The sequence below is a fragment of the Somniosus microcephalus genome, chromosome 3 (assembly GCF_052327205.1).
Source record: "Somniosus microcephalus isolate GS21.2 chromosome 3, FLI_Smic_1.0, whole genome shotgun sequence".
Taxonomy (NCBI): Eukaryota; Metazoa; Chordata; class Chondrichthyes; order Squaliformes; family Somniosidae; genus Somniosus; species Somniosus microcephalus.
The window spans coordinates 115,954,789-115,967,206 of NC_140989.1; the positions used below are offsets into that span (position 1 = coordinate 115,954,789).

Consider the following 12,418-nt stretch of genomic DNA (forward strand, 5'->3'; position numbering starts at 1 on the left):
TTGCTTTTGATTCTTCCTCCAACACGCAGATAGAATTACATAGAGTGTACAGCGCAGAAACAGGCCTAACTGGTGTGTTCCAGTGTTTATACTCCACAGGAGCCTCATACCACCCTACTTCATCTAACCCCATCAACATATTCTTCTATTCCTTTCTTCATGATGTGTTCTCCTTAAATGCATCTTTGTTAGTCGCCTCAACTACAACTTGTGGTAACAAGTTTCACATTCTAATCACCCGTTGGTTAAAGACATTTCTCCTGAGTTTCCTATTGGATTTATTGGTGAGTCAGAATCAGGGGAATTTATAATGGGGAACAAAGAAATGGCAGACCAAATAAATACATATTTTGGTTCTGTCTTCACAAATGAGGACACAAATAACCTCCCAGAGATGCCGGGGAACATAGGGTCTGATGAAAGGGTGGAACTGAAAGAAATCAGTATTTGTAGGGAAATGGTGTTAGGAAAATTGATGGGACTGAAGGCCGATAAATCCCCAGGGCCTGATAATCTACATCCCAGGGTACTTAAGGAAGTGGCCCTAGAAATAGTAGATGCATTGCTGGTCATCTTCCAGAACTCGATAGACTCTGGAACAGTACCCATGGATTGGAGGGTAGCTAATGTTACCCCACTATTCAAAAAGGGTGGTAGAGAAAAAGCGGGGAATTAAGCCTGACATCGGTAGTGGGGAAAATGCTAGAGTCCATTATAAAAGATGTAATAGCAGAGCACTTGGAAAGCAGTGACAGGATCAGACAAAGTCAACATGGATTTACAAAAGGTAAATCATGCTTGACTAATCTACTGGAATTTTTTGAGGATGTAACTGGTAAAATAGATAAGGGAGAACCAGTGGATGTGGTGTATTTGGACTTTCAGAAGGCTTTCGATAAGGTCCCGCATAAGAGATTAGCGTGCAAAATTAAGGCACATGGGATTGGGGGCAAGGTATTGACTTGGATAGAGAACTGGTTGGCGGACAGAAAGCAAAGAGTTGGAATAAACGGGTCGTTTTCCGGGTGGCAGGCGGTGACTAGTGGGGTACCGCAGGGATCGGTCCTAGGACCCCAGCTGTTCACAATATATATTAATGATCTGGACGAGGGAATTGGATGTAATATCTCCAAATTTGCAGACAACACAAAGCTGGGTGGGAGGGTATGCTATGAGGAGGATGCCGTGAAACTCCAGTACGATTTGGACAGGTTGGGTGATTGGGCAGAAACATGGCAACTGCACTATAATGTGGATAAATGTGAGGTTATCCACTTTGGTGGCAAAAACAGGAAGGCAGATTATTATTTGAATGGCAATAGATTGGGAGAAGGGGAAGTGCAAAGAGACCTGGGTGTTCTTGTGCACCAGTCGCTGAAGGTAAGCATGCAGGTGCAGCAGGCGGTTAAGAAGGCAAATGGTATGTTGGCCTTTGTAGCAAGAGGGTTCGAGTACAGGAACAAGGATGTCTTGCTACAGTTGTACAGGGCCTTGGTGAGACCGCACCTTGAATATTGTGTGCAGTTTTGGTCGCCTTACCTGAGGAAGGACGTTCTTGCCATGGAAGGAGTGCAGCGAAGATTCACCAGGCTGATACCTGGGATGGCAGGAATGACGTATGAGGAGAGATTGTGTCGATTGGGCTTATACTCACTGGAGTTTAGAAGATTGAGAGGGGATCTCATCGAAACCTATAAAATTCTGTCAGGCCTGGACAGACTAGATGCAGGAAGGATGTTTCTGATGGCCGGGGAGTCCAGAACCAGTGGTCATAGTCTAAGGATAAGGGGTAAGCCATTTAGGACTGAAATGAGGAGGAATTTCTTCACCCAGAGAGTGGTGAACCTGTGGAATTCTCTGCCACAGAGGCCGATGGAGGCCAGTTCATTAAATATATTCAAGAAAGAGTTGGATATATTTCTTAAGGCTAAAGGGATCAAGGGATATGGGGAGAAGGCAGGAACAGGGTACTGAATTTGGATGATCAGCCATGATCTCATTGAATGGCGGAGCAGGCTCGAAGGGCCGAATGGCCTACTCCTGCTCCTATCTTCTATGTTTCTATGTTTATGGCCCCTAGTTTTGGTCTCTATTAGGTCACCCCTCAGAGAAAAGATACCCAGTGTGTTCAGTCCTTCCTCATAAGTATATCCTCTCAGTTCTGGTATCATCCTTGTGACTCTTTTTTGCACCTTCTCCAGTGCATCTATATTTTTGTAATATGGAGAGCAGAACCGTTCACAGTACTTTGAGTGTGGTCTAACCATGGTTCGATACATGTTTAACATTGCTTCTCTACTTTTCAATTCTATTGAGAAATGAACCCCAGTGTTTAGTTTGCCTTTTTTTTAATGGCTTTATTAACCTCCGTTGCTACTTTTACTGATTTGTGTATCTGTACCCCTAGATCCCTTTGCTCCTCTACCACATTTAGGGGGCTAAACTGGAAAGCCCTCAAAAACTGGAGCGGTCCAGGCAAGAGAAGTGTTGTTTCAGCACACCAATGTTCTGCTCTATCACATTTCGTGTGGCAGCATGGCTTCTGTTGTATGCATACTGCGCATATGTGTGTGGGTTGTGTACAGGAACCATATTGTCAGCAGATAGCCCTTGTTGCCCAGTAGCCAGCCTTTGGTTTGCCATGGTGGCTGAAATGCAGGTGGCACAGCGGACTGCCGCAGAATGAAGGCATCATGACTGCTGCCAGGATACCAGGCATTGACCTGCATGATGTGCTGCCTATGGTCGCACACCAGCTGCACGTTGATGGCATGGAATCCCTTTTGGTTCTGGTACATGGCAGAGTTGAAATGCGGCGCTAGCAAAGCAATGTGCATGCAGTCAATGGCACTCTGCACCATGGGGAACCCTGCAATCCTAGTGAAGCCGCGTGCTCGCTCCTTATGCTTGCCTCTGGCAAGAGAGAATTAAATGTAGTCAGCTCTCATTGAATAGAGAGCCTCGGTGACCTCCCTTACGCAACAGTGGACGGCAAACTGAGATGTTGCAAATATCTCCAGCCTGAAATGAGCCAGATGCATAAAAATTCATGGCCACGGTCACCTTCAGAACCACTGGCAATGTGATCCTTGCCCTGCTCTGAGGTTGCAGTTGTGGCTGCAGCAGGTGATATATTTCAGTGAGGACGTCCTTACTGAAGCGCAGACGTCTCACACACTGTTCCTCGTTTAGGTTGAGGTAGGAGAATTACTCCCTGAATACCCTGGGTGGATATGGCCTCCTGCTGAGAGCCCTTCTCCCCTCCTCCTCCTCCCTCTTCCCTCTTCCAAGAACTTGTCCAGCTCTGTCTGGCCTCTGTTCATTCTCCAAGTCATACTGTATTCCAAGGGGAATTCCCACTAGTGCACCCATGTCTGGCAGCAAGTAGTTTGTGCAGAAGACTTGAAGTCAGGACAAAGTCCTTCAGCACCTCCAGTCCCACACCGCTCCCTGTAGACTTTTGCAACTTGAAGCAAACTATAGAAAGTATAGCAGCAACAGCCAGACAAAATCAACCAGCAACTAACCTGTAAGTAGTTGATTATGCCTTTAAATAGCGCTGGTGGGGATCCTTCCTGCTGCTGAACGGATGTTCAGCTGTGCGAAAGACTTGCATTTATATAGCGCCTTTTATGACTACTGGACGTCTCAAAACGCTTTACAGACAATGAAGTATTTTTTGAAGTGTAGTCACTGTTGTAATGTAGGAAACGCGGAAGCCAATTTGCAAAGCGCAAGCTCCCACAAACAGCAATGTGATAATGACCAGATAATCTGTTTTAGTGATGTTGATTGAGGGATAAATATTGGCCAGGACATTGGGGATAACTCCTCTGCTCTGCTTCAAAATAGTGCCATGGGATCTTTTATGTCCTCCTGAGAGGGCAGACCAGGGCTTTGGTTTAACATCTCATCCGAGAAATGGCACCTCCGACAGGGCAGCTCTCCCTCAGTACTGGGATGTCAGCCTAGATTTTTTTGCTCAAGTCTCTTGACTTCAACCCGCAACCTTATGACTCAGAGGCGAGGGTGCTACCAACTGAGCCACAGCTGACACACGAACTTAAGAGCGGGTGTTGATTGGAGCGTTGAGCTCCAAAATGGCACTGCTGGCCTCAAATTAGCATTGCCTTGATGTCATGATCTGCCTGTCCTGCATATTTCCGGTGGAAGTTAGATGCTCGTGCACTAATGCCCTCACCAATATGCCGTCCGCTGCGATTCGCCCCCCAAGTGTGTGCACACACATGCACGCATTGGATGCCATTTTCGTACTCAAATGCCACCCATAGCGCCCAAACGGACACTACCAATCCAATTTCGCGCCGTTAGACTCTTATTATCCATGCAGTATGTGGCCTCCTTATTCTTCCTACCAAAATGTAAGACCTCACACTTGTCTATATTGAAATTCATTTGCCAGTTACACACCCACTCTGCAAGTTTAGGTGTTGCAACAACTGCTTCCATTGTCAGGAGCACCTGCAGGTTTTAGGAGCCTGCCACTGCTTCAAAAAGGCCATCAAGACTTATCTCATTCAGAGTGCTTTGGAAAATGGTAGACTTGTTTCCAGCTAGATCCAGTGATCCAAAAACATCATGAATGCCCCTTTTAAATATCTGCTTGCTTCAAGTACTGCCCAGATTTCTGGGCGAGACTTGGATTCTGTGGCTGTTTTGCTATGTCCTGGTAAAATCGCAGCAGATGTCCTATCTATATAATAAGGACCCCGATTTAAACAATACTTCCACCTGATACAGGCAGGTGCCTGGATCATCCGTGTCCTAACTGGCAGGGCAGTAAGTGATGTATTGCTATTTTAACTCTCTTATCACCCCATTTGTACCCGTTAGAACAGGTTAAAATCAACCTGTACATGACTGATATGGTGTCTGACTTAAACGGACCATATCTTAGTCAATGTTGGTTGGATATGGCCTGTTTGTTTATGTGCGGAGGTTGAACAATGATCAAAGAATAATGAAGACCATACCTACAGAAGGTAACCGCACATTCTGTTATCCATGTGTTTACTGGATGTCCAATTTGTATGTTTGTCAAGAATAATTGTTTAAGTGACCAGCAATACTATCAAGTTAAACATCTTGAGGATGAAGAGCATGGGCAATAAATGCTGGCCTTGCCAGCAATGCCTACATCCCATGAACAAATTTAAAAAAAAATTACTCCTGCCAATACGTTTGATGGAAAAATTAGATGTGCATACAAAACAGGATTTACAATTTTTTAAAATTCACATTGACTTTTTAAAATTATTGAAGAGATGAATTTCAACCCCTCCCCCGTGCTTTATTTGTAGATTGATTGATCCGCTTGACAAAGTCATGCCATGTTAAAAATTAAACTGGTCATTGACTGTTAATGCATAGCGGTCAATAGGCATAATAACTTTCTTGTGGTTTGTTTATATTTCTTCGGTAACTACCTACATCAGAGAAGTAATCAATTTCTAGAATGCATTACAGCTTCTGTTCCACAGCATGTTCTTGTGTTTGCAGTGCAACTTATTGTCTTATCACCTCTATCTTTGATGCCCTAGTCCCCATTAGAAGCATTACTCTCTCTCACCCTGGCTGCTACCCCTGGTTGACCCTCATCTCCACTCCCTTAAGTCTAAGGGACACAGACTTGAATCTATGTGGCGGATAACTGGTTTAGCCATTCACCGCCAGATCTGGATGGAGCACTATCGGGTCCTGCTCTCATCTGCCAAAACTGCTCACTATTCTCAACTGCAAACCATCTTTTTAAACTCCCCTCCCCTGCCTCCTCCACTCTCACCTCCAACTACAAGTGCGAGGAACTCATGGACGTTCAGCTACCTCTGCCGCTTCCTTCCCCTAGCCCACTGAGCCAAACTTCCTCTAAGGTTCCCCCTAAACTTGTATCTTTCTCTAGTTTCTTTCCTATCTCCCCTCATGCCCTCTCCGAGCTCATCTTTTCCATGAGGCCCACCTCCTGCTCCCTCGACCCTATTCCCACTAAAGTGCTGACCACCCAACTTCTCTTTCTGGCCCCCAGGTTAGCTGATACTGTTAACGGTTCTCTCTCCTCTGGTATTGTCTTCTCCTTGAAATCTGCCGTCATTACGCCTCTTCTCAAAAAAATACCCTTGACCAATGTTCGCTCTAATTTTTTTTCCGTGCGCTGTCCCTTTAACTGGCTCCGCGACCCATTCAAATTTTCGCGCATGCACGGTTTCTTCTGTGTAAAAGCCGGTGAGCAGCCTGCGCGGGACCTCAAGACCACTGCATGGCTGCACAGCTTAGTGGAAACTTTGCCCTTGACACCTCTGTTCTTGCAAACCGTCGCCCATCTCCAACCTTCCTTTCCTCTCAAGTCCTTGAACATCCTGTCGCCTCCTGAAACTCCATGTTTGAGTCGCTCCAATCAGGTTTCCGTCCCGCCATAGTACAGAAACTGCTCTTATCAAACTCACAAATGACATTCTATGTGACTGTGACAGTGGTAAACTATCCCTCCTCATCCTTCTTGACCTGTCTGCAGCCTTTGACACGGTTGACCACACCATCCTCCTCCTACACCTCTCCACCGTCGTCCAGCTGGGTGGGACTGCACTCGCCTGGTTCCATTCTTATCTATCCAGTCGTAGCCAGAGAATCACCTGCAATGATTTCTCTTCCCGCTTTCACACCATTACCTCTGATGTCCCCCAAGGATCTATTCTTGGCCCCCTCCTAGTTCTCATCTACATGCTGTCCCGCGGTGACAACATCTGAAAGCACAGTGTTAGTTTCCACATGTGCGCTGACGACACCCAGCTCTACTTCACCACCACCTCTCTCGACTCCTCCACTGTTTCTAAATTGTCTGACTGCTTGTCTGACATCCAGTACTGGATGAGCGGAAATTTCCTCCAACTAAATATTGGGAAGACCGAAGCCATTGTCTTCAGTCCCCGCCACAAACTCCGTTCACTAGCCATCGGCTCTATCCCTCTCCCTAGCATCTGTCTGATCATGAACCACATTGTTCACAACCTTGGTGTCATATTTGACCCCGAGATGAGCTTCTGACCACATATCTTCGCCATCAGTAAGACCACTTATTCCCACTTCCATAACATCACCCGACTCCGCCCCTGCCTCAGCTCATCTGCTGAAACCCTCATCCATGCTTTTGTTACCTCCAAACTCGACTGTTCCAATGCACTTCTGGCCGGCCTCCCATCTTCCACAATCTGTAAATTTGAGGTCATCCAAAACTCTGCTGCCAGTGTCCTAGCACCAAGTCTCGTTCACCCATCGTCCTTGTGGTTGTGACCTACATTGGCTCCCGGTTAAGCAATGCCTTGATTTTAAAATTCTCATTCTTGTTTTCAAATCCCTCAATGGCCTCGCTCCTCCCTATCTCTGTAACCTCCTTCAGCCCTACAACCCTCTGAGATATCGGCGCACATCCAATTCTGGTCTCTTGCGCATCCCCAATTTTAATCGCTCCACAACTGGCGGCCATGCCTTCAGCTGACTAGGCCTGAAGCTCTGGAATTCCCTCCCTAAACATGTCTGCCTCTCTGCCTCTCCTCCTTTTAAGATGCTCCTAAAAACCTACCTCTTTGACCAAGCTTTTAGTCATCTGCCCTAATATCTCCTTATGTGGCTCAGTGTAAAATTTTGTTTGATAACGCTCCTGTGAAGTGCCTTGGGACATTTTACCTCGTTAAAGGCACTATATATATATACACGTTGTTTTTGTTGTTGGTTGCTATCCATTTTAAAAGTAGAGGGAAAGAGTTATTGAATGAAGTGTAGAGTTGTGCATGTTTACCCAGTTTTGCAATGCAACAGTGCTTCACATGAAACATTCAGCATAGTTACTAATTTTCTTCTCTTTTTTTCCCCTCCCCTTTTTCACCATATGTCACCATTATACTCCTTCCATATTTCTGATATTCCGTGCATCTGTTCTCCATTTATGCTTCAGTGTGATCAGGACCAATGCATTCAGAGCACTAAATTCGTTTTGCAGGCTGCAGCCACACCGTTGTTACAGAATGAATCAAGTCCAACCAGCGAAGAGCCCCCTCTCCCTGGGAAAATGACAATTTCTCCTACGTGTGCCACGTTAGCTCTTGGGCAGCCAACACCTCCACCGTCTACATCAAACCTCGCAACAGAAACCATAATAACAGATACAATGCCGCTAAAGGAAGAATGTGAAGGTCACCACTTTCTTACGCCAGAAGAGGCTCCATCACCTCCAGGAATGCTCACCCCAGGTACCCCTCTTACTCATAGCCACACGATGCATGTCCTGAATGCAGTCACCCAGGATTCAATGCATGAGGATTCAGTTCGTGGCCTTGTCAAGCTCAGCTCAGTTTGACCCCTTTTGTGCCCATTTTAATCTTTCCCAATTCCAGATGTTTGCTGGAAGCACCAAAAGTCGTATCAGGAAATAATCCCAATTTCATAATACCATCACAAACTGACACATGAAATAACAGACAATCACTTCTAGTCTGGTAACAGAGAATATGTGCCACAGTGTGAAGAAGAAAAGAGCCATCCTTATTCAGACTAAGAAGCGATACTTCACTGACTTGTTTTATCTGTGGAGCCATGGCAAAAGACTTTCAACTGCACTCAGATACTGTACAACAGTGTTATTTCTATTGTGCTATATTTTGAAGACTTGTGACACAGTGGAGATGGGTAGGAAAGATTTGTGACCTATCAGGCTGCTGAAATATAAAGTGAGAAGACTGAGTGAATCAGTTGTTAAATCCAGCATGAATTGTCTTTATCACCTAAACATGAGTATTTCATCTCTTGAGTAGGTGGTCTAGAGTGAGTCATTACAAGGTATTCTGCTAAAGCCTGTTTAGACTGTAATCTAGGATACTGTGCCACATTGTAAACAAGTGTTACTGTATGTACAATGTACTGAATACATTGGTGATCTTTGTTTTCCAATGAGTATAAATAAGGGCAAAAGGAATGCAGAGAACTAAAAGAATGCAACCTATTAATTTTTTTTGGTTAGTAGGACCTAGAATACCATATCATTTATCTCTTTTATGTAAAGTGTTCGAGAAGGAGCTGTGTTGTGCCATGTCACCGTTTAAAACGGGTGATAATTATTTCCTGTGGATATTAATAAATTGAGGACACCTTTTATTCTTTAAATCCATATACCTTGGCAGTTGTGTATAATGAAATTACTATGCTCAGCTAAAACGCATACTCCTGCCCAATTTTGCTATGCAAAGTCTCCCACAACATTAAGTTTTGGTTAATATAAATCTGCTTACTTGTTAGAATCATACAGCACAGAAGGAGGCCATTTGGCCCATCATGACTGTGCCGGCTCTTTGAAACAGCTATCAAATTATTCTGACTCCACTGCTATTTCCCCATAGCCCTTCAAAAGTATTCCTTTTCAAGTATTTATCCAATTTCCTTTTGCAAGTTTCTATTGAATCTGTTTCCACCGCCCTTTCAGGCAGTACATTCTAGATCATAACGACTCGCTGCATAAAAAAAATTCTCATCTCCCCTCTGGTTCTTTAGCCAATTATCTTAAATCTGTATCTTCTGGGTACCAACTCTCCTGCCAGTGGAAACAGTTTCTCCTTATTTACTCTATCAAAACCATTCCTAATCTTGAACTCCTCTATCAAATCTCCCCTTAACCTTCTCTGCTCTATGGAGAACAATCCCAGTTTCTCTACATAACTGAAGTCCTTCATCCCTGGTACCATTCCAGTAAATCTCTCTGCAAGTCCTTGACATCCTTCCTAAAGTGTGGTGCCCAGAATTGGACACAATACTCCAGCTGAGGCCTAACCAGTGATTTATAAAGGTTTACCATAACTTCCTTGTTCTTGTACTCTATGCCTCGATTTATAAAGCCCTTAAACATTTTTTAACAGCATCTGAACTTGTCCTGCCACATGCAAAGATTTGTATCCCCAGGACTCTCTATTACTGCACCCCCTTTAAAATTGTACCATTTAGTTTATATTGCCTCTCCTGATAATCTTTTCTCATACATTCTCTTTGCTCCTGTTATTTTCTTTTTCAGTTCTCCTCTGCACTTTCTGTACTTACTGTACTGTATATTATGATTTTAACATTTATCCTTGTCCTTTTCCATGACTACTCTAAACCGTATGATACTGTGATCACTGTTTCCCAAATGCTCTCCCACTGAAACATGCTCCACTTACCCCACTTCATTGCCCAGAACTAGATCCAGCACTGCTTCATTCCTTTTTGGGCTGGAAACATACTGATCAAGGAAGTTCTACTGTACATATTTCAGGAAATCCTCCCCTCCTTGCTCTTTACACTTTTTCCCCCAGTCTATATTAGGATAATATATTAGGATAATTCGAAGTCCCCCCTCCCCCCACCATTATCACTACTCTCTTTTTACATCTTTCTGAAATTTGCTTGTAGATTTGCTCTCCATCTCCTTCCCACTATTTGATGGTCTATGGTATACACCCAGCAGCGTAACAGCCTCTCTTCTGCTCCTTAACTGTAATAAAATAGATTCTGTATTTTAACTCTCAAGCACATCATTCCTTTCCAGGGCTGTAACCATATCTTTGATCAATACTGCCCCCCTTCCCTCCTTCCCTATTCCTCCTGAATACATTCTTGTTTTGTTTATTTGAATTTTCTATATACAGTTTTGTTAAAATCCTAAGTAACTCACATGTTTCACCCATATGTCATTCTAAGACCATCACACACACAATTGAAAGTATGCTGGGCAAACAGATAAAATGGGAAGTGTGAAGAAAAATAAGTGTTTTTTCCATCCAGGAGTTATTCAGTTCAAATCTATAATGGTGAGAGTGTGAAGGAATGTTTAGTTGAAACTTTACACTGTACTTGTTTTATAAAATATAAAGTTTATATTATGATTCTTTATTTCTCTGTGTCAAAGGATGAAGGGATGATTTTTTTTTTACTGAAAGCTGGCATGTTCCCAGTATGCACTTTAGGTACTATATGGAATTATTTTGCGAGTGACATCAATTGCAGCACTTGTGCATGTAGCAATATTTTATCTAGGTGGCATCTGTATACAGACCCACCATGGTTAGTTCAGTGGGACTCAAATTGTGCTTACTTTTCAACCATCACACAATCTCAGATATTTTAATATCTAATCTGTGTTTGTTAAAGTTAAAAAACTGAAGATTTTGTAATTGGAAGCCCAGCCATATCGACAAGGTTGTGAAGGACAATTGAAAGTAATTGTCATTAATCAGTAATACATGCATTGTTAATGGAACTATCAATTTGAGTCATGGATATCATTTATATAAGGCCAGATTAATGAGCTGATTTTATTCTATGGATGTTAGTATTCTTTAATATTGTCTCATTAATATTTCACACAAAAGTGTCATCTAATGGTGTTGTCACTAAGATTTCAAGTGAAGTGTAATTATGCGTGTATTAAATTATCACGCTAAATCTAGTTCAATTGTGGAAATACACCCAGTTCCTCAATTATATATTTTTTCCTTGGGCTGTGTCCACAGAGAGAATTTTTAGTTATATTGCATGAGGGTTAACTGTTGGTGGTTACAGATGTGTTGCTGCTGGTGGTAGTAGTGAGAGTAATTTGATGTGATGAATTCAGAATATCACAAGAACCATATTGCACAGGATTAAAATGTATTCGTATAAGGATTTTTTTCTATACTGTTTTTAAATGCAACAGAGAATACTGATCCAATATTAGCAATACACCAATAAGGTCAAGGCAACACACAGCAACAAATGCTGAGCAGATCTTCACCTCATATGCAGCGATGCCACCTGCTAGGAGACATGAGTAAATAAATGCTAGAGAAATAGCAGATCCATTACACCTACAATGGCTTCTCTTCCAGCTCCCTCATCGTTACCTCTGAAGTCCCCCAAGGATCTATACTTGGCCCCCTCTTATTTCTCATCTACATGCTGCACCTTGACGACATCATCCAAAGATATGATGTCAGATTCCACGTGTTCACTGACAACACCCAACTCTACCCCACCACCACCTGTCTCGACCGCTCCACTGCCTCTGTGTTGTTAGGCTGCTTGTCCACCATCCAGTCATAAGAAACATAAGAAATAGGAGCAGAAGTAGGCCATTCGGCCCTCCAAGCCTGCTCTGCCATTCAATAAGATCATGGCTGATCTTCTACCTCAACTCCATGTTCCCGCACTATCCCCATATCCTTTGGTTCCCTTAGAATCCAAAAATCTATCGCTCTCTGTCTTGAATATACTCAACGACTGAGCATCCACAGCCCTCTGGGGTAGAGAATTCCAAAGACAATAAGCCCTTTGAATGAAGAAATTTATCTTCATATCAGTCCTAAATGGCCAACCCCTTATTCTGAGACTGTGACACCTAGTTCTA

The 12,418-nt window shown here is 43.4% G+C and overlaps 1 protein-coding gene across 3 annotated transcripts in view; it reads left to right on the top strand.

Annotated features, from left to right (window-relative positions):
- zdhhc14 (zDHHC palmitoyltransferase 14) overlaps positions 1–10,926 on the top strand; it is a 251,958-nt gene extending 241,032 nt beyond the window's left edge. For 2 of the 3 annotated variants that reach the window (XM_085981519.1, XM_085981521.1), the window contains one exon: positions 7,967–10,926. In XM_085981519.1, the coding sequence (XP_085837645.1) occupies positions 7,967–8,368 (402 nt within the window). In that variant the 3' untranslated portion in view covers positions 8,369–10,926. The remainder of the gene's footprint in view (positions 1–7,966) is intronic. The other variant, XM_085981520.1, reaches the window with a different exon arrangement.
- The last annotated feature ends 1,492 nt before the right edge of the window (positions 10,927–12,418 follow it).